Here is a 23,040-nt window from a genome sequence, read left to right as displayed (position 1 = left end):
TGAGACATCCTCTTCCTCCATACCTCACCGCCCCTCCATAGAACATATTCCCTATCTCTTCATCTTTTTATAAACATACCAAGCACAGCATCAACTGAGCTACATCCCTAGCGCCCCCCCCCTTTTTAATTTAAAACAGGATTACATGATGGAGGTCTGGCTGGCCTGGAACTTACAGTGATCCTGCCTCTGCCTCCCAGATACAGAGGTTACAGGCATGTCCTACCATGTCTAGGTCCTTAAGGTTAGCTTTAGTATGACCTTTTGCTATGGCTAGTAAAAGCAATAATGCCAGCGTCTTGCATTTTGGTAGTGTTCTCTCGTGGTTTCCAAAGAAGTTTTGAGCCATTATCGCTACTCCTGAACATGTTAGAAAGCATGGTGTTAGTGTCACCACATCAGTGAAAGAGCAAGACAGAGACAAGGGATGACCCAGGGTGGGAGAGGGGTTGTTGAGTCAACAGTATTCAGGATCTGTTCCCTGGGGTGTGGCTGATAAGCTGTAGGACTGAAGGATGGCTGTCTCCACTCTAGCTCCATACCATGCACCATAGGGAGTTAACTACACATCCATATGTCACTACTGCAAACACTACCACATTGTGATCTTAGTTTATCTCTTTAGAAAAAGATTTCCAGCCAGTGGGCTTCATGCCTGTAATGACAGCACTCCAAAGGATTCAGGACAATCACTCAGCTGTGTGTCAAGCTCTAGGTCACTCTGGCTAAGAAACAAAACAAATACTGTTGACCGTATGAGAGAAACACCACTCCTAACCACTGTTTATAGTCTTATAGGTGAATCCACTGTTTCTTAAGGACCACACACACAAGAGAAGGCAACATTTCTCCTATCTATGAGAATTTGAGAAAGGGGTAGTCAAGAACCATTGTAGAAGCGGTTGTATCTCTGGTTACTGCCAGGGCTGTAAACAGGGAAATTGCATGCTAAGTAAATATTCTGATATATATATTTAAAAAAAACCCTTTTCCTCTCCACTTACGCTAAGAGGCTGTTATGAATAATTTTATAAGAAACAACAGGGTTTTTCTGAAATGAAGTGGGTGGTGTCTCCCCTGAGTTATGCCATGTGAACCTGACTTAGCACTTCTAGCTCCTAGTACAGGAGCAAAGTCCATCCTTGGTCTCACCCTGCCTTCTCTCAGTGAGCCAGGCTCGGCCCTCACTGCCTGCTGAATGCTCACAGAAGGGTGTGCAGAAAAGGGGCGGGCTGTAATAGGAGGTTGAACAGTCAGAGAACCTAGCAGTGGGCCTCAACAGTTCCAGTCTGACACTGGAGGTCGGGAGGGAAGGTCACTGGCATGGAGTTCCTGGTAAAAGACTGAAGAGGCTGGAGTCAGAGGTCAGTGGAAGACGGCAGCCACAGAAAAGAGGCACTTGCTTTGAAAGCACGGAAGGCAGGGCTGCACACTGTTCCTGCTCTTTATCCTGCTTGTTTATGTGCAGCTGCATAGGAGTTTCTGCCTACATCTCTCCCAGTCACTGTACTCTGTAGAAACAAACCACCCACAACACATAGGAGCACATCCAATCCTAGACACCTCTCAGTATGGTCAAGTTAGTAATGAAGGTCAGCTATCACCTCCACCCCGCCCCCACCCCCTCCACTCAAGGACTGCCTAAATGAACAGCTGAGCTCAGCAGATCCTCCACTGCCGACTTTACGGTCATCAGGTGGTGTCATGACTGCTCAACATGCCATGCACTTATTTCAATCAATAATCACTGGTCCAGATGTTGCCAGCTGGATACATGAGGTCAGTTCCGGTTCTGTTCTGCATGGCATGCTCATTTTTTAGGAGGCTGGGATTTCCATTGCAGCTGCGTCTCCCACGATGTCATGCCTGACTCTGTTACCACGTGTCTCCTGTCAAAAGTCCCGGCCCAAGCTTGAAACTCTCCCTAAACTGTCTTCTTTAAAAAATATTTCTAAGAGGATTGGTGAGATGGCTCAGCAGGTGAAGGCACTTGCTTCCAAGCTTGACCATCTTAGTTCTATCTCTGGGACCCACATGGTAGAAGGAAAGAACCAACTCCCCAACATTTGACTTTGATCTCTAATGCCTGCCATGGCATATTCAGCACCATACATGCACACACCAATACATGTATGTGAACACACGCAATAAGTCTAAGAAAAATTAAAATGTACATTCTGCTTGGTTTGCATGGCAGGAAAAAAAAATCTAACTAAGAAAGCTAGGGCTGGAGAGATGGCTCAGCAGTTAAGTGCTCTTACAGAGGACCAACATGGTGGCTCACAATGTCTGTAACTCCAGTTCCAGGGGATTCAATGTCCTCTTCTGACCTCTGTGGGTACAGGGCAAGCATGTGGTCCATATACATACATGCAGGAAAAACATGCATACACATTAAATAAAATAAATACAATTTTGTTTTGTTGTTTTTGTTTGTTTGTTTGTTTGTTTTCTGAGACAGGGTTTCTCTGTGTAGCCCTGGCTGTCCTGGAACTCACTCTGTAGACCAGGCTGTCCTCGAACTCAGAAATCCACCTGCCTCTGCCTCCCAAGCGCTGGGATTAAAGGCGTGCACCACCACTGCCCGGCATAATTTTTTTAAAATAATAAACTCCATAGATCATAATCTAGACAATACTTGGCTTGGGCACTAATGCCTAAAATCTATCCTAGGAGATTTCTAGCTAATGGTTCCTGGCTAGCCCCTGTCTCGAATTCTCATAGGAGTCCGTTTTAGGCATTAGTGGCCAACTAGGGAGGTTATTTCTTTGGGTGCTGATGTTATTATCAGTTTTGTCTATGGCTGTCGTCCAGACCTCTCGGCCCCACTGTGTACAATCTGAGAGATGTGAAGTGAGGAAGGGAGCCTTCAGCTTCTAAGTACCCCTCCAGCTCAGATGATCTGTAAGTCTAAGAAAGCCAACACCCAGGGGGATGCCTGAGAGTGTCCGAAGGAAAGGTGCTCAAGCAGGATGTAGCAAGTACTGAGGAATGGCAGGAGGCATACTTGACCTGGAAACGGGCAGGCAAAGAAATAATAGAAGACCAAGCCAGATACTGTGTGTGTGTAAATCAGGGATGGGATAGATAGCAGGAGTATACCTGGGAAAATTTTGTGTTTTACAAAGGGAAGTGGGACACTTTCATTCTATAAGGAAGTGGACTGTTTCAGCGGCCATTTCGACAGATTTACTCTAACTGCTATGCAGTGGGAAGACTGCGGGGCAGGGGGTGGGATAGTAGAAGGTGATGGATGAAAGGACGGAGTCCACTCACGGGCTATTGAGGCTATTGTAATAATATATGCAGAAGGTAGCCAGCACTAGAGCCAGGGTGGGATTTGGGATATGACATCAAGTGGAATTGCTGACAGATCAGATGTGGAACATAAGTAGTCAGGAGCAAAGCAAGTCTTTTTTTTTTCCCTTAATCTGAAGAACTGGAGGGAAAGAGGTATGGCCTGAAGTGATGAGGAGAGTGTACAAAGAAAGGTGAGGTGCTAGGCGAATACATCAATACTCTAGTGTGAGACTTACCCAAAGGAAATGCTAGGTGAATATTTTATTTTATTTTAATTTTTTTAATGTATGTGTGCTCTGTCTGCATGTACACCTGCATGCCCGAAGAGGGCATCAGCTCCTTTTATAGATGATCATGAGTCACCATGTGGTTGCTGGCAATTGAACTCAGGATCTGTGGAAGAGCAGTCAGTGCTCTTAGTCAGAGAGCCATCTCCCCAGTCTCTGGATGAATATGTTCTGTCTGTCCTGGAGAAATCTAGGGTAGAAAAAGTTGTGGAGTTGCTAATATATACAGTACTTCAAACCACAGGAGTGGATCAATCAACCAATGAACAAATACACATTTTGGAAAGAAACTCAAAAGATTAACCCAGAGTGTAGAGAGGCCAGCAGTGTGGTACCACCATCAGAGGATCAACTGCCAATGAGGAGACTCAAGGGCAGGTGGGACCTGGGGAGGTCAACTGTATCATTTCTAAAGTTGGGTATTAGGAGCCTGGAAAGTGACTAAAGGATTTATCATGTAAAAGAAGTTTATTGCTAGCCTTATCGAGCATGTCTGCTCAATGGATGGGTGAATGAATCGAGCAGCTTTTCTTCCAGCTATAGCTGGCCAGGGACTTCACTGTTCCAGGAAGAGTCACTTGTTTTTAACAAAATAAATGAATAATGCAGAATTCTGTTTCTTTTTTTTAAAAGACTTATTTATTTATTATATGTAAGTACATTGTAGCTGTCTTCAGACACTCCAGAAGAGGGAGTCAGATCTCGTTATGGATGGTTGTGAGCCACTATGTGGTTGCTGGGATTTGAACTCTGAACCTTTGGAAGAGCAGTCGGGTGCTCTTACCCACTGAGCCATCTCCGCCAGCCCAGAACTCTGTTTCTTTTCTTGCCTCTTCTCCCACAGTCTAAATGTCCTCTTCAAATTACAGTGAGTGGAAAAACACAGGAAGCCCCCTGTCTCTGGCACCCAGGCACTCAGGTGTCAGCTATTCCTGAGTGTTTCACAGATTCATGCAATAGATACCCCAAGGCTGTTCAGGCAAATGAATCATCAGATTAAAAAGAAAAAAAAAGCTGCAAGATTTGAGAAAAACACCTGCAAAACTGTCGTCTATGAATATACTTCATTTGTTCATTTTGACTGCTCGGGAGACAGTGGCAGGTGGATCTCTGTGAGTTCAAGGTCAGCCTGGTCTCTAGAGTTTCAGGACAGCTAACATTACACAGAGAACCTTGTCTCAAAACTCCCCTCCCCCCTCCAATCACATTAACTAATTAATTACTGTGGTGGTGCTGGGGTTGAAATTCAGAGCTTTGAGTATGCCTGGCAAGCTCTTTACCCCTGAAATACATCCCCAGACCAATAAACCACCATCTTGAAATTATTAACGGATAGCATTGTTCACTAGAACCATTTCTTGGAAATTTTGGTGATTCAAACTCAGTTCCTATGACGTGAGTGTCTGTGGAGCTTGGAAGCGTCTGGAGGCTTACACATGGTTCTCTGAAGAGAAGGATTTCTCACTGAAGGCAATCACCAAACAGCGGCTCTCTCTTCTGTGCCAGGCGAGGTCGGTGCTACTTCATGGGCATCCTCAAATGCACTCTACAAGAAAGGAGCCACTATCATGGCCAGATAACATGGTGGTAATTACACTGTATGAGGTAGGAAAGACTGGAGGATCATCAGAGATGAACTGGTGTCTCTCTTCAGGAGTAGGCTGGCCCTTTTCAGAATGGGATTCTGTTGAGTAGGCTCAGCATCATCCAAACTGAGGTGTTTTAGGGCAGGAAGGGCAGAGACAGCAGCATACACCAGGGCAGTTAACAGACGACCCAGGGCGTGGGCCTTCTTGAACAAAGAGGTTAGTTTCCATGTTCTATCCCAGGATCAGTGAATCAACCCTCCAGAGAGGAACTTGGACCCTACCATAGAAAAAACACCCCAGAGGACCTCACTGCTGCACAGTGGTCCCTTGAGTCATCACTGGCTACTTTAGAATTGTCCAGGATCATGTATGTAGGTACACACACACTACATAAATACATAAACACATGTAAAAAGAACACATTAAAATACTAACTTATGGCCCCACTCTCTCCTAGTTCTTCCCTTCCTGGTAACAGCATTTCTTTGTATAGATCTGGCTGTCCTGGAACTCTCTCCAAAGACCTGGCTGGTCTCAAACTCAGAATTCCAACAGCCTCTGCCTCCCAAGTTCTGGGACTAAAGGTGTGTGCCACCACCGCCTGGCCGCTTTCACCTATTGATTGACATAAGGAATGTTTAGGTTAGATTACACTCTGTGCTTTTAGAAGTCAATTTTCTGAAGGGAGGGTCCTGGAGCCACACCCTGAAAGCTGTGGTACAGGCGGTGGGGCAGGTACTCCTGAGAGAAAGGAAAGATTTTTGTTCTACTTCATATCAGAACCTCGTTTTATCCCTAGGTGTCTTTAAATAGACAAAATGCTAATCCCATTTCCATAAGTGAGAAATCAAAACATAGTGTGAATAGTTTATCCAAGGTTATAGAGGCACAGAAGGAGAGAAGCCAGACCACACCCAAGGCTACACAAAGGAAAAAGCTAAGTTCCATTCACATTCCCAAAGAACTTCTTTGAGACACAGCCACGGGAGACCCCTCCAGAGATGTTCCATTAAAGAGAATTGTCTCAACCCTTGGGCTGCTTTTTCTGACCACTCTTGAGTGTGTGTCCGTGTCCATTACCTGTCCATTTCTGTTATCTAGAAAGGAAGCATTCTATTTTCATGGCCTATTCAGGACCATTTGCTTCTCTTCCTTTGATTTCTGGCTGTGTGTGATCCCGTTGGGGCAGAATGAACAGGCAGAAGACTAACCATCCATCAGGCATGTTGAGGTGTGACCCAGATCTTGCATCAGATGGAAGCTGCATTCTACACACTTATGGGACATGGCGGTGACCACTTGGCTCAAGGCTGCGCAGATATTAATAACTATCAACAGTGACTGCCTGACCCTTCCCTCTGGAGTGGAACCCCTCTGCAACATGCCAGGTGGATGTCCTCAAACCTGAGAGAAATGGCTAACTCCGGTCTCTCTTCTAACTCTGTCATCATTTCAGAGCTGTCCAGGACTGCAGCCAGCCCTTCCTACATTGAAATCCCCTCTCCGTGGAGACACCTGCTTTGGGCTCATCCGAGTCTCTTCCGTTTATGAATCCTTCCAGTATCTTCTCTGTAATTCAAACCACAGTTTTCTTGAACAACAGTAAAGTCTGACTTATTGTCCTAGTTTTAATTTATTTTTAAGATAGGGTTCTACTATGTAGCCCAAATGGTCTCCAATTCTTTATGCTCCTGCCTCTGTCTCTGTGGGGGAGATTCACTCTGGTCCTTGGACATGCTAAGCATGTGCTCTACTACCAAGCTACACACCCCAACCCATGCTTATATATTTCTTTGGAACATGGGATCACGATGCAGAAGAGACCCGAGTGGAATCAGGTATAGAGCAACAAGTTGTGGACAAATTTCAGTCATAGACTTGAGCTTGGACATTTACAAACTGTGCCAAAGAACTGTGTAACCCCAGAGGCAGCAAACATTCTAAGTTCCATCTCCTATTCTGTAAAATGGGAAGACAGATGGAGCGGGCACATACAGTGCTGAGGGCATTAGACAAGCTAACAGTACTGAACCATTGGCGGTTAGTGCTTCCCACACATCCAGGTTTGTTTAATGACACTGGATAACAGATGAGTTAATCCCAGAACTGGTGGAACAATCCTGGCACCCCAGCACTTAGGAGGTCGAGGCTGGAGAATCGTCACAAGTTTGAAGTCAGGTGGGTAGTAGGGAAAGAAAGCTTTCGCAAAAAGGCAAACCAAGACAACAATCAACAAAACAATAACCAACAAGAACCCCTTTCATATCGGTCCCGCACTGCCCATTACACCACAAAGCCTTCCACACCAATTACTGAAGACAAAGGCAACTAGCATAGACTTTCTAACATTCACAGGATGACCTCACTGGTTCTCTGAAGTAATTAAAGGTTAAAGATAGTTTTGGACATCGCCCAGGCTCTAAAACCCTGGGTCCCAACCTTCCTGTCATTTGCATTCCAATGTAGCCACCTCACCGGTCCAGCCTCACCCGCAGGCGACTCCAGCAGCCAAGTGGACGCTGGCCAGCACACGGGAGCTACGGTCAGGCTGTGCTGGGCCAGGTGGCCCGGGGTGTGGCCTGCGTAGGACGTTCGAGGGGGCGTGGTCTCCTGGGGGCGTGGTCTTCCGCAGGTGCGTCTAGGGGCTCCGGTTTCACTGAAACAGGTCCCGCCCCAGGAAGGCTCAGTGAAGCTCGTGTTAAGGGAAGGGACCCTGTGCTCAGAGTAGGGCTCCGAGTTTCGAACCACTGGTGGCGGATTGCCCGCCCGCCCCACGTCCGGGGATGCGAAGTCTCAGCCTGGCGTGGCTGCTGGGAGGTATCACCCTTCTGGCGGCCTCGGTCTCCTGCAGCCGGACCGAGAACCTTGCACCGGGTGAGCTCGAGCGGCGAAGGAACGCTCTGGGCTGGTGGGGGAATCGGGGAAGGCGGGCACACCCCCTGGACACTCTCTGTAGCTTTGATGGGGGTCCCTAACCAGGACCAATCAGCCGGGACACCTAAGTGCCACCAAAGACGCGCTAGAAACAATCCTGGTCTGGGCACTTCCAATCTCTACTCGTCGACGTGGTTCGGGGAGATAAGGAAGGAGCGCCCGCAGGACTCAGCCTCCCCTCCCTGCGGTCGTTCCTTTACAAACACTGAGTCAGTAATTGGTTTTCGCGGACCCTGCGAACTACGTCCTATAGGGTCTTACTAGACCCCCGGATTATAGCAGTTTGATGGCTCACGTATGGGTGGAGTGAGTGGGAGCCCGTGCCCTGGGAAGTTCCCACCTCGAGTTTTACACTCGCACCCACCCACTCACTGAACCCTTTCTTTGCGGGTTGAACCACAGTGTTCAAGACCCACTCGGGGCTACGGTACCTGGCATCGCAGTGGATGCGCTGGGCACGGGACTCAGGCGGTTTGAATGTCACGTGGTGGTAGAAGGGGCCCTTTCGGACCCTTACCAGGTGAAATCTCCAGCCTAGAGATTTCGAGACCTTCCCGCCGCCGGGAGCGAACACTGGCAGCCACCCAGGTCTCTCTCTGAGGCTGCCATGCCCAAGGAACCGAACTGCAGGAAAGCGGTTCGGGGCGGTGCTCCTCTGGCCCGCTGCCGGCTTGGGCGTTGCAGCTCCTGGTGAGCTCGAACTGGCCCTTCTAGAAGCCACGGAGACCTCTGTAGGCTGTAGGGTGGGGTGGGGGGGTGTTTGCTACCAGTGATAGCGCTATTGCAAAACCCGGCCTGGCGTTTCCGTTCTAAACTTGCTGTAGTCTTAAAGGCTATTTCTCACTTTTACTTTGTCGTTAAGTTGTAGAAGAGCGTCCAACCCCTCTCCGTTTGCCTGTCATTTAAAGTTAGAAATTTAAAAACTCAGGAACAAAGTGTGTGCAAACTTAAAAAAAAAGTGGTTGGAGGTGATTACTTTCGTGATTTACCTAGTATAGGAAGCATACCCTGATTAGTCGGCTTCCTCTGTTTTCAGAGTGAGGAGATTGGGAGGTAGAGGTTCCTAGCGTACGTGGTGAACTTGATTTTAACAACAACAACAAAAAAATTGGGTTACTTGTTAACCCGAGCTACTTAATATCCCAACTTGGCTTTTCTCTCTGCATAATTATGCTCCATTGCCGGTAACTTTCCTAAAGAGTTAGTCTAGTAACAGAGACTTTAGATACCGGGAGGTATTGGGTCCGTCCCCCCCCCCCCATTGTAATTAAATTAATTTTGGTTAGGACACGGGGCACCTTGCTTGCCTTCTTTGCTCATGCCGCTTAGGTCTGGTCTTTCTGCGTGCTCCTTGGCCTGTTAAACAGCAGATTGAGCTTGGTTTTCTCCACCCCCAAAAAATTGTTTCTCGGAAAGGGTCCCAGCTGGGGGGAGGGGCACTGAATTGCGAATGTGACGTTTAAGTCAGTTTCCCACAGACACAATCACTACTACTGTCTCCCTCTCCTGCTCCCCTCCCCCTCTTCCATCTCCATATTTTGTTTCTTGATTTCTTGCCATGCTGGGCATCCAACCTAGGGCTTTGCACAGGCTGGGCAAGTGCTGGACCGTTGCTATTTTCCTAGTCACACAGTCAGTCCATTTCAGTTTTAAGACTGGATCTTCTTGGGTGTGTGTTTGTTTTTTTGTTGTAGTCTTCCTTTTCTTCCTTTGAATTAGTCTCATTGTGTATCCCTGGTTGCTCTGAAATTGTCTATGTTGACCACACTGGCCTTGAACTTGCAACACTTTTGTCTGTTCTCCTGAATGATGGGATTACAGGAATGCACTACCATACCTAGACAACATTTTAAAATGTAATTTTAGAAAAATTATGTGCACTGGTGTTTTTGCCTGCATTCATATCTGGGTGAGGGTGTTGGATCCCCTTGAACTAGAGTTACAGACAGTTGTGAGTCCACGAGGGTACAATGCTGAGGCATCTTTCCAGCTCCCGATAACATTTTCTTTTTTTAAATTATAACATTAATATGTGGTCACTGAGAAGAGAAAACAGGGAAAGGAGAAATTTAACGGAATCATCCTAAACATTGGTACTTAAAATAACCACTTGCTAACATTTTGATTTATATCTTTCCCATGCTTTTGTACATGAGGAATACATAAAATACACATTTCTAAATTAGAAAGCCTTGTACAAGTATGGGATTTAACATGTAAAGGTCAGTAACACAATTTTAACAGCTTTAAAAGATGGCATATACACACTAACATGCACACACACACACACACACACCAGGTGTGGCCCAGGTATTAGGCACTAAACCTAGGGCCTCTGTGTATTAACCAGTCACTTTGCCACTGAGCTAGAGCCTCAGCCCTAATTTTACATTTTATTTTGAGGCAAAGTCTCCTTAAATTGCGCAAACTTTCCTCGAGTCCACTAGGTAACCCAGGTTGGCCTTGAACCTGGGGTTCTACTTCCTCATCCCGAGTAGCTATGGTTATAGACCAGCACCGGCAAACCTGGCTTCGTCTTGTTAAATTAATGTTTTGTGAACAGGCACACAGGATCTTTCCGAGGTCTCGTAGTATAAAAGAACTCTAGTGAACGTGGAGATGGGACTTGAGGTTGATGCTTGGTGCCTCTGCCTTCCTCCTGTTACTGATTAACCGTGATCCCTCAGGCCTCATGAAGTCTGTATTTGACTTTCTTATGGTTTTACTATCTGGACAAATGTTGAGGAAAACAGTTCCCCTTGGGAAAAAGAAAAAGAGTTTGCAAAGTTCGCTAAAAGTGTACCTAGGAAAGGATGGATAGGTTGAATATTAATAGTTGTTAATAGCAACTGAAACCTTTTTTTCTCTCCATCTGGTGCTCCCAAGAGTTGGTAGCGAAGAACTCTGGGAAAGGGCCAAAACACTGAGACCAAGCCTACCACCAACTGGTGTCCCTTAAACCACAGAAGGACCATCCTGCTGTCCTAGGACTTACTTGCATTTCAACAATAAATCTATATACAGTCAGGAGACAGGCTTCTGTGCATGTTTTGTAGGGGTGTTATAGCTCTTGTAAGTTACTGAAATAGTTTTGATATGGAGATGATTATTTTGTACCATGGTTAAACAGTGATTCAACTTTTAAAAAGATTGTGTCAGCTTGCATTATGAGTGGCCGAAAACCTAAGACAGAGAGAGCAAGGTTTGCTCTTCTCCCGATGTTCTGCTTCAAGGAAACACACTTTTTATAGCTTGGAGAGAGGAAAGCCTTGTACAAGTATGGGATTTAACATGTAAAGGTCAGTAACACAATTTTAACAGCTTTAAAAGATGGCATATACACACTAACATGCACACACACACACACACACACACACACACACACACACACACACACACACACACCAGGTGTGGCCCAGGTATTAGGCACTAAACCTAGGGCCTCTGTGTATTAACCAGTCACTTTGCCACTGAGCTAGAGCCTCAGCCCTAATTTTACATTTTATTTTGAGGCAGCCCTAATTTTACATTTTATATTGAGAGGACCCTAGATTTCAGGTTTTTTGAATAATGTACATTAGAGTCTTATGAAGCAGATGACAGCGTATTATTTTATTGGTTTCTTGTTTACAGTTGGCTGTATATTTCCTGTAGGAAGGTGAGTGTCTAATCTTAGGACTAGGGGTATAGTAACTTAGAAGCAGGCTGATACACAGGCCCGTTTCCTGTTTGGCAGTCGTGGGGGCTGGGTGTGGCCACGAACATGAGTGGGTGTATGTTTTTGTATGCCTGACAGGAACTGTTGATTGTAGCCCTACAAATAAGATGCACTCAGAGCCAGGTACTCTGGTGTGTCCCCAGTTCGTAGTCACCCATAGTCTCCGCTCAGTTTTGAAACACTGAGCCTGGTTTACAACTAGCATCAGGGATACCAGCAGTTTGGTATGCAATACAGAAAGGACAGAGCCTCAAGGACCTTTGAACTGGGACACAGAGTGGTTTAATGTGAATGGCTGCTACCGTTTGCGTGTTGTTTGTGTTCTGTATTCAAGATCTTGCTGAATAGCCCAGACTTGCCTGGAACTCATGATCTCCTGTCCCAGACTCTTCAGTGTTGAGTTTAAAGCTGGGATTCCCAACTCTATTTTGTGAGGGGCTTGGGGAGGCAGCCTGGAAATCAAGCCTTGTCCATCCATGCTGGGCAAGCACTTTACCACTGAGGTGCAGCCCCAACCTTTACAGTGGTATATCTGCACAGGGCTTGGGGAATCGAAGAATGACGCCTCCTCCTCCTCCTAGTCTTTCTTCCTCTTCCTTTTTTAAAGTTTTAACCCGAGCCATACTTCTTTAGTTGGAATGTTGTTCCTAGTTACTTCTTTCTCTTTATCATTCTTATACATTAGTTTTGGTACCCACCACAACAGCAGTGATCAGTAATTCTTGGGTAGATGTGTTTCATCTCTACCCTCAGCCTGTCTTTCTGTGTTACTTTTAATAGCTTTATTAGGGTCTCGATGCCAAATAATTTTCATAACACACAGTTAGCCCATTTAAAGAGAGTCCAGTGCCTTTCGGTATACTTACAGAATTGTGACCATCCCAGTGGTCAATTTGAACGCATTTTGATGACCCACAGGAATCCCCTTTGTTGTTGCATAACAGCCTTCCCATAACCAGCCCTGGCCACTGATAGTCAACTTTCTACCTATGGACTTGCCTGTTCTAGATATTTGATTAGATTCACATAATGTATGGGCTGCTGTGACTGGCTTCTTATTTAATGGTTTGTTTGTTTGTTTTCAAGACTTACCCATGTTGCAGCATGCATCAACAACCTATTTCCTTCCTTCCTTACTTTTTTTTTTTTTTTTTTGAACACCAATCATGGACTATCACGCCCAGCATGTTTGGTTGCATGTTTTGTTGCTTTGGTTGCATGTTTGGTTGAGTCTCTGAGTCTCATATGGCTCATGATGGCCTTGAACTCACACTCAAGTTAGCCATGTTGTGAACGGAGGCGTTGAAGCTCCCGTCCTCATGGAGTGCTGTGATTAGTGTGGGCTTACCATACCCAGTTTTATAGGGTGCTAGTGATCAGACTTCCGGCTTCTGGTAGAAGCCCTCCAGGCATGTAGAAGCTGAGCTATATCCCAGCCTGTTTAGTTTTGAGATGGGTTCTAGTTCTGCTGGGGCAGACTATCAAATTCCTAGGCTTAAGCAATTCCCATACCTCAGCCAAGGTCTGCGGCAAGCATAGGCTACCATGTCTGGCTTCAGTACTTGATCTTTCTTGTCATTGCTAGGTGCCATCTCATTGTGGACACTTCTCGTTTTGTTTATTTGTTCTTCTGTTGATGGACTTTTGAGTTGTTTCCATTTAGGGCTATTAGGAATAACGCTGCTTTGAGTGCTAAGGTACAAGTTGTTTCATGAATATATTTACCTTTTTCTTGGGGATCGTGGTTGATCTTCGCTGTCGACTTGACTGGATTGGAATCATCACAAAAACATTCCTGTGGGCATATCCATGAAGCGTTTTCAGAACAGTTTTTTCTAATGTTCTGTTTGTTTGTTTGGTTGGTTGGTTGGTTGGTTGGTTGGTTTTTTTCCCCAGACAGGGTTTTTCTGTATAGCCCTGGCTGTCCTGGAGCTCACTCTGTAGACCAGGCTGATCTCGATCTCAGAGACTCACTCCCTCGGCCTCCCATGTGCTAGGATTCGTGCCCTGCCAGAACAGTTCTAATTGAGGAGGGAATTCCTATTCTGAGTGTGGCTGGGCACCCACCCTTTCCATAGGCTGGTCCCAGCCTGCGTACAAGGAGAGGGCAAACTGAGCATCAGCATGCATGTCTACCACCCCTCTCCTTCAGAGTGTGACTGTCTGTGTGGCATTCGTGCTTTGAGCCTAAGGAAACACTTCCTCCCTTAGTTATGTGCTGAATCCTAGCAACAAGAAACCTAAGGCTTGTGAGGATGCAGGCGAAGCTGGCAGTTTGGGAGAGAGAGAGGGCGCTCACACCAGATCCTAGCCGTGCTGTGGCTCCCCCTCCCCCCATTTTTGTCCACCACAACTGTGAAGAATGTGTATGTTGTGTCTAAACCACTTTTTTTTTTGAGACAGGGTCTCTCTGTTTAGCCCTGGCTGTCCTGGAACTCACTTTGTAGACCAGGCTGGCCTCGAACTCAGAAATCCACCTGCCTCTGCCTCCCGAGTGCTGGGATTAAAGGCGTGCACCATCACGCCTAAACCACTTTTTAAATTACAGCCCCCCCCCCTTCCCCGATTTTTGTCCACCACAACTGTGAGGAATATGTATGTTGTGTCTAAACCACTTTTTAAATTGCAGCCCCCCTCCCCCATCTGTGTGTGTGTATGTGTGTGTGTGTGTGTTTGAACATACCATTGTGTACATGGGGAGATAAGCTTGTGGTGTGGGACTTGTTTCTCTCAACCACGTGCGTTCTGGGGTTCAGAGTCAGGTATGCCAGCTTGGAACCAAGCACCTTTACTCGATGAGCCATCTTGCCACCCCTGGCTGCTCACTTTTTATCTCTGTTACATCTGCGCAGATGTACTGTGATCACAATGAGGTCAGAGTCTGTTCCAGCAAGATTTCTTCAGAGTGTCTAATCATCTCTTATTTTGTGTGGCCTTAGTAGTTACAGAACATTATGTAACTTTCTTTGGGAACAGAAGAAAATGGATTTTCCTTGCGAGAACTCTCAAGCCTCAGGCCACTGACCACAGAAGTTCAGGGTGCTTTGAATGAGAGCGCACCCCCCAATCCCCAATAGGCTCGAATATTTGAATACCTGCTCTCTAGTGAGTGGCCCTGTCTGGAAGGTGTGGTGTTGCTGGGGCAGGCTTTGAGGTTAAGTGTCTCCACCACTTTTGATTTTCCCTCTGCTTTGTACTTGCGTTTGAAGGTGTGAGTTCCGATCTTCTAGTTCCTGCTGCCATGCCTGCAGCTTGTGGCCTGGTCTCCCCACCATGACACACCCTGAGCGCTCCGGAACTGTAGGCCCAAATAACATTTTCCTTCTGAAAATTGCCTTGCTCATAATATTGTGTCATAGGAACAGAAAACTAACCACCAATACATGCAGCGGGCTGTTTCAGGCCTGGATGCCTTTGCAGATGAGTGGGGTCCCCAGAGCACTGGCCCACTGCTCACGGGTCCTCTGGGCAGCTGTGGAGGATTTACAAAGCCTTTTTATTTTAAATCCCTCTAAAGGGCTGGCAGGACATGTTGACATTGATACAGGTGACTGTGTTAATTTTTGAAGGAGGGGCTAATTGAAGAAAGTAACTTTTAGTGTGTTAAATTTACAATTTTAGATATTTTGCTTGAGGAAATGTATGTGTAGAATCCATGCAGGTTGGGCAGATCTCTGTGCGGTCTAACATGTAGTACCAGTTAGGTGTGATGAGGGATAGCGAGCAAAACCATGGCTTCTGGTAATGAACTAATTTTTCCCACATAACAACTGTTTAACCTTAGGACCCACACTTAGTTACTGATTTGTGCCTTAGCTTCTTCATCTATAAAATGAGGCAAAATAGCATGAGCTGCCTTCTCCGCTTTGTGGTGATTGTGGTACAGGTGCCTTGCGTATAGTGCAGACCGTAGTTTCAGACCCACAGTGAGTCAGTGCTAATCTCTATGATGGCACCCATGGTCCTGTAATTTGTTGTGGTTCTATGTGCGGCCTCTGGCATTCGGTGTTCCAGTCCAACGTCCTGTAGAAATGCGTAGTGGAGCGGTGGCTTTGGATCCCCCCTCACTTCTTCCAGGGATGTGGGTAGCTGAGCATTGTAATCCAGAGGTATGTCAGGGCTGGGCCAGGGGCTGGGTTAAAGACACCTTTAATCCTATATAGGTTTCCTTGCAGCTGTTGAGTCTGCAAACACATCATTACTGTTTCCTTGAGCTGCTTCAATGTTAGTCAGTCCTGGTTCTGGCTTAAAAAAACACTCCAGAGAACCAACATGCATTCTGTATAGAAGGGTATTTTGTGCAATATTCCATTATGGATCTATGTACTAAGTACTGGGTTACCGTGCAGAACATATTCTTCATGGAGTTACCTAATTCAGTATCTGAAGAACATTGTAATATTCAGGAATAATCTTTCTTGAGACATGTATCCCAGGCTGGCCTCAAACTCACTATGTAGCTGCAGGCACCCTTGGATTTACAATTATCCTGCCTCTACCTCCTGAGTCTTGGGGTTACAGTGTCTGGTACACAATAGGCAAACACTCTACCAATTGAGCTACATTCCCCATCTCCTTAGGAATATTTGTTTTAATTTTTTAATTAATTAACTAGAGATGGGAGCTCTATATAGCCCTGGCTGGCCTGGAATTCTATAATTCTATCAAGCTGGCCTCAAAATCATAGAGGTCTATTTGCCTCTGCCTCCAAAGTCCCATACTAAAGGCATATGCCGCTACACCTGGCTTTGTTTTAAAATTGTTAAGTGATTTATGTATTTTATGAATGAGTAGTCTATCTGCATGGCACCTGTATGCCAGAAGAGGACATCAGAACTTATTATAGATGGCTGTGAGCCACCATGTTGTTGCTGAGAATTGAATTCAGGACCTCTGGAAGAGCAGCTAGTCCTCTTAACCGATGAGCCCTCTCTCCAGCCCTTGTTTTAATTTTTTCTTTTAATCTTATTTAATATATGAGTGCTCTGTTGCATATACATCTGCAGACCAGAAAGAGCATCAGATCCCATTACAGATGGTCACGAGCCACCATGCGGTTGTTGGGAATTGAACTAAGGACCTCTGAAAGAACCAGTGCTCTTAACCGCTGAACCATCTCTCCAGCTCTCTGCCCCCATTTTAATTTTTAAAAAGTGCTTTTTTTTTTGGACAGTTATAGAAGAAATAGAAACAATATATATGTTTACGTCAAATGCTTTTATTTTCCTAAGGCCACTGTGATGAGCAGAGCTATAAAACAACAGATGCTACTCTCTGGGTTCTGAGGTGAGGGGTCAGGAATGAAAGTGGTGGGGAAAGAGAATCTGCCCATCTCCAGCATCCGGTTGGGTGCTGCCATCTTTGGTGCCCCTTGGCACAGTGCCAGCCTTTGTTCCCATTGTCCATCATGTTGTTTACTCTGCTGTTTTCTCCTTTTCTGTCCCCAGCTTCCCTATGTCTTGTTAAAAGACCATTGTCATTGGACCGAGGGCCTGACTGGATAACCTGGATAGTGTTGTTAAGATCGTACCTTAGGGTTGCAAAGACCCTTGTCTACTGGGGATTAGGACTTGAACACCTTCTTTTTTGGGTAGGGAGCATCTTTATTTTTCTACAGTGGGTGGAAAGGGAACTGCTGATCTCTGTAACCTCCAGTGCTCCTCCCATTACCCCTGTGTCAGCGCAACGTGGTGAAGCCTACAGAAGCGAACGGTCCTGTAGAACCTGAGTCTGGAACCAGAAGCGGATCAGATAACTGAGCACACAATATATTAGAGAAAGTCAGGAGAGGTATACTGTCTTCCTTGTCAACGTGAACAATGTTCAGGTGTTTCCAGACGGTGGAGGCCTCAGTCTCATCATTAAAGTTAAATTCCTTAGCGTTCACCCTTCCTCCTTCAGGTCAGTGAGGGAATACAGGATGGGGCAGGATGAAGACTGGGCTTGCCCGTCACTGCTTGGTAGGGTTGTTCTGTTTCGCTTTGCTTTGGATGGAATCTCACTATGTCACCCAGGCTGGTCTCAGATTCCTTAAGTGAAAACAGTCCATTCACCTCAGCTTTCCAAATAGCTGAGACTATAGGCACAACCTACCACGCCCAGGGTTATTTGTGGTTTAGAATGTTCAATTCATGGTATGAAGGAAGCATCCTAAGTTAAAGCTTGCTGTTACACGCTCAAAAGTCAGAGCACATTTGGTCCTGATGCTAAAAGGCTTGCCTGCCAACTGAGCTCAGTGGGAGGATGTTTATGAAGCCAGCAGAGAGGTGGGGAATGCCTACCCATTATAGTATTTCTTGTGGGCGGACAAGGGAATGCCTCCTGGTTCTGGAATCTCCCTAGGCTGGCCCCTGGGGCAGGGTGTGGTTGACGGCTAGGTTGAATCTTGGCTTAAGGCCAGAGTAGGATAGAAAATGAGAACCAAGACAGCTGATGGCAAGACAAGGCTGCCTTACTCACCAAAGACTCGGGAAGAGTTACCACACAATCCTAGACTGATCTATCTATCTATCTATCTATCTATCTATCTATCTATCTATCTATCTATCTATCTATCTATCATCCATCTATCTGTCTTTACTAACTGACCAATCAAAGACTGCTGGTGGTTGTGTGATCAAATAAAAGAACTAATGAGTATAGCTACTTAAAGAAAATAAAATGAAACCCTGTCAGTCTTAAGATTTCTAGAAGTCGCTGTCCTATACGGAACCCAAAACTCTCACTGTTAATGAAATACCATTGTCGGGGCGAAGATGTAGCTCAGTGGTAAAATACTTGCCAGCACACACAAGAATTAGACTTCAACCGTCACCAACTGCCCTGTGTAGGACGGTCGGTCACTGAAAGAGAATATTGTCTGCAATACTCTAATGACATCTGTCTGTGTTCATCTGAAATGTTCCATTTAAAACACAGCAGCCTTACTGTTGGACCATTTATCTCAGTAATGATTCTGCTCCGCTTTCTTTGTACAGGACGCAACAACAGTAAAGGAAGAAGTCTTATTGGCAGATTAGAAACCCAGCCTCCAATCACTGGGAAAGGGGTTCCGGTAGAACCAGGCTTTTCCATCGATGAGTTCTCTGCGTCCATCCTCACCGGGAAGCTGACCACGGTCTTTCTTCCGGTCGTCTACATTATTGTGTTTGTGATTGGTTTGCCCAGTAATGGCATGGCCCTCTGGATCTTCCTTTTCCGAACGAAGAAGAAACACCCCGCCGTGATTTACATGGCCAACCTGGCCTTGGCCGACCTCCTCTCTGTCATCTGGTTCCCCCTGAAGATCTCCTACCACCTACATGGCAACAACTGGGTCTACGGGGAGGCCCTGTGCAAGGTGCTCATTGGCTTTTTCTATGGTAACATGTATTGCTCCATCCTCTTCATGACCTGCCTCAGCGTGCAGAGGTACTGGGTGATCGTGAACCCCATGGGACACCCCAGGAAGAAGGCAAACATCGCCGTTGGCGTCTCCTTGGCAATCTGGCTCCTGATTTTTCTGGTCACCATCCCTTTGTATGTCATGAAGCAGACCATCTACATTCCAGCATTGAACATCACCACCTGTCACGATGTGCTGCCTGAGGAGGTATTGGTGGGGGACATGTTCAATTACTTCCTCTCACTGGCCATTGGAGTCTTCCTGTTCCCGGCCCTCCTTACTGCATCTGCCTACGTGCTCATGATCAAGACGCTCCGCTCTTCTGCTATGGATGAACACTCAGAGAAGAAAAGGCAGAGGGCTATCCGACTCATCATCACCGTGCTGGCCATGTACTTCATCTGCTTTGCTCCTAGCAACCTTCTGCTCGTAGTGCATTATTTCCTAATCAAAACCCAGAGGCAGAGCCACGTCTACGCCCTCTACCTTGTCGCCCTCTGCCTGTCGACCCTCAACAGCTGCATAGACCCCTTTGTCTATTACTTTGTCTCAAAAGATTTCAGGGATCACGCCAGAAACGCGCTCCTCTGCCGAAGTGTCCGCACTGTGAATCGCATGCAAATCTCGCTCAGCTCCAACAAGTTCTCCAGGAAGTCCGGCTCCTACTCTTCAAGCTCAACCAGTGTTAAAACCTCCTACTGAGCTGTACCTGAGGATGTCAAGCCTGCTTGATGATGATGATGATGATGGTGTGTGTGTGTGTGTGTGTGTGTGTGTGTGTGTGTGTGTGCACCCGTGTGTGAGTGCGTGGTAGGGATGCACCAACATGCATGGGGCTGTCATTTCCTATCCAAGCTGCCTGTCTCTGCACCAATCACAAGCATGCAGCTCTCCCCAGGATTGCCAGAAGCCTCCTCCTTTGCATGAGAACAGTCTTCCACTCTGATGAAAAGCATCAGTATCAGAAACTGAAACGAACTGAGAGGAGCTTGTTTTGTGAAAGTGAAGAGAAGATGGAGGGTCAGTGACTTGCAAAAAAAACCAACCAAACAAAAACTACACCTGGCAAGAAGGCTAAGACTCTCTGAAATGCTTCCTTTTCCATCTGGAGTTCGTCTCGGCCTTGTTCAGGACCTGAGGCCCTGGTAGAGCTTCAGTCCAGTTGATTGACTTTACAGACTTGAGAGAGGAGTGAATGAGGAGTGAATGAGGCTCCTGGCGGCATCCTAACCGGCTAACAGTGGCCTTGCTGGACAATAGGATTCAGATGGCTGGAGTTACATTCTCACACCATTTCATCAGAACTATTGGGGATCTTGATCAATGTGCAGGTCCCTTAGCGTCAGTAACCCTGGGAGCTCAGACACGATGGGGGTGAGGGTGGGGGTGGGGGTGGGGGTGAGGCTCTACAAACCTTAGTGATGACTGCAGACACAGAACCATGGAGCTGAGCCTGCTTCTGCTTGCCAGGGCACCACTGTAATGTTGGCAAAGAAAAACCAACAGCAGTGTTTTGAGCCTCTTTTTTTGGTCAGTTTATGATGAATTTGCCTATTGGTTTATTGGGATTTTCAGTTCCTTTATTACTTTGTTGTAATTTTGTGTGTTTATTAGTCAAGAAAAAGAAGATGAGGCTCTTAAAAATGTAAATAAAATTTTTGGTTTTTTGGTTTTTTAACTTGGGCCAACTACAAATACTGCTTAGGTTTTTTTCTAACTTAATTGTTAACTACATCATGTGAACTTAAGACATTTTCATGATAAAGCATTACTGTAGTGTCAGTTTTCCCTCATCCTCGATCATAGTCCTTCCCGTGAAGCAGGGCCCTTCCCCTCCCCCCCCTTTGCCGTTTCCCTCCCCACCAGATAGTCCCCTGTCTGCTTTAACCTACCAGTTAGTATTTTATAAAAACAGATCATTGGAATATTTATTATCAGTTTTGTTCACTGTTATCAGTTTTGTTCACTAATTTGTCCAATAATGGAATTAACGTCTTCTCATCTGTTTGAGGAAGATCTGAAACAAGGGGCCATTGCAGGAGTACATGGCTCCAGGCTTACTTTATATACTGCCTGTATTTGTGGCTTTAAAAAAATGACCTTGTTATATGAATGCTTTATAAATAAATAATGCATGAACTTTAAAAAAAAAAAAAACAAGTTCTTTCAGGCTGTGTGTTTGTATGAAGGGGGGAGGGGAGGAAGAGAGGGGAATCCTGCTGTTCTAGACATTGTGATCTGACGCCCACCCCACCCTGTCTGTTCTTTTCTTTCTTTCTTTCAATTTTAAACAGTGTGATGCTCACTCCACCCCTTCCTTCCTTCCTTCCTTCCTTCCTTCTTTCCTTCCTTCCTTCCTTCCTTCAGCCCCTCCCACCCCCCACTCACACACACACACACACACACACACACACACACACACACACACACACACAACACTAGGAATCTACACCTGGCCTTGTGAATTTACACTTTTTCTCACACTAGTTTTTCAAATAAAGTGTAGTTCCTGTTGTTCTGCCACAACTACCTTTCGTTAATTGTTATGTCTAAAATTGTTTTCTGTGTATTTCTACAACGTGGTCATCCATTTTTAAAGGTTATAGACCCTTTAATAGTCTGGATATATTACAATGAATATATTCCCTCCTGGATGGCACCTTGACTTAGGCTAACTCACGTGATTTTTTTTTCTTTTTGACTATTTCAGCATTATTGCTTTGTACATCTGTGTGTAGGCATCATTGGCATTTACTTTACTTTTATTTAGACGGGTTTCACTATATTGCCCTGAAACTCTCTATGTACACCAGGCTGACCCGTTCAACTCCTAGAGATCTGCTTGCCTCTGCCTCCCGAGTGCTGGGATTAACTGTATGTATGCACCATCACAGCTGGATCTTTGAGAATGTTTGTGAAGGCTGTATTTCTGGAATAGAACGGTCAGCTGAAAAGGTGTGTGTCTAGGGGGCCTGGAGAGATGGCTCCCTAGTTAAGAGCATTTGTTTCTTTTCCAGAGGACCTTGGTTCAGTTCTGCTGTTCTAGACAGCAGTTCTAAGCACCATGGTAGTAATGGCTTACAAACCATCCTTAACTCCGGTTCCAGGGCCCTTGATGGTCTCTCTGACCACTGGAGGCATTCAGCGTGCATGTGGCTGGCTCTCTCTCTCTCTCTCTCTCTCTCTCTCTCTCTCTCTCTCTCTCCCTCACACACACACACAGACACACACACACACATACACGAAGGACAAACACACACACATTAAATAAAAACAACTAAATCTTTTTTTTTTAATTTTTTTTTTTTAAAGATTTTTATTTATTATTATATGTAAGTACACTGTAGCTGTCTTCAGACACTCCAGAAGAGGGCATCAGATCCTGTTACAGATGGTTGTGAGCCACCATGTGGTTGCTGGGATTTGAACTCTGGACCTTTGGAAAAGCAGTCGGGTGCTCTTACCCACTGAGCCATCTCACCAGCCCAAAACAACTAAATCTTAAAAGAAGAAGTTGCATATCTATTGTGGGGTGTGCTAGATGCTTATTCTAAATTTTGATAATCTTTTGCCAAATTGCTTCAGTATCTAAATGCCTGTATCTGTTTCCCAAAGCACTTGACCACATTTCCTGCCACCAGCCTTTTGAAATTTTGCTGGTCAGATTTGATACCTCTCTGTACTCAAGCATCACTGTGTAGCAGTTGAAGTACAGGCCTGATCTATGCTGAAGCTTGGCTCTGCCCCTTAGCTCTCCGAGAGCGTTGCTTGTGAGGATAATTACGTCTTTCACATAGGCGTCAGGGATGAGCTACTGGGCACATTTCT

General features: G+C 45.8%; 1 protein-coding gene across 1 annotated transcript; it reads left to right on the top strand.

The window, feature by feature from the left end:
* The first annotated feature begins 7,846 nt into the window (after positions 1–7,846).
* On the top strand, positions 7,847–21,369 carry F2rl1 (coagulation factor II (thrombin) receptor-like 1). The gene is made up of 2 exons (NM_007974.4): positions 7,847–8,050; positions 18,806–21,369. The coding sequence occupies exons 1-2, from the start codon at positions 7,960–7,962 to the stop codon at positions 19,912–19,914; spliced, it is 1,200 nt and encodes a 399-aa protein (NP_032000.3). The 5' UTR covers positions 7,847–7,959; the 3' UTR covers positions 19,915–21,369.
* Positions 21,370–23,040: the final 1,671 nt, after the last annotated feature.

The sequence above is a fragment of the Mus musculus genome, chromosome 13 (assembly GCF_000001635.26).
Source record: "Mus musculus strain C57BL/6J chromosome 13, GRCm38.p6 C57BL/6J".
NCBI lineage: Eukaryota > Metazoa > Chordata > Mammalia > Rodentia > Muridae > Mus > Mus musculus.
The sequence above is the reverse complement of the archived record's forward strand: the minus strand, read 5'-3'. Positions and strand labels throughout refer to the sequence as shown.

Bases quoted from the DNA above. Each gene is read 5' to 3' on its own strand.
- F2rl1 (NM_007974.4), top strand. From the start codon at position 7,960: ATGCGAAGTCTCAGCCTGGCGTGGCTGCTGGGAGGTATCACCCTTCTG. The intron at 8,051-18,805 runs GTGAGCTCGAGC...TTCTTTGTACAG, and splicing joins GACCGAGAACCTTGCACCGG to GACGCAACAACAGTAAAGGA.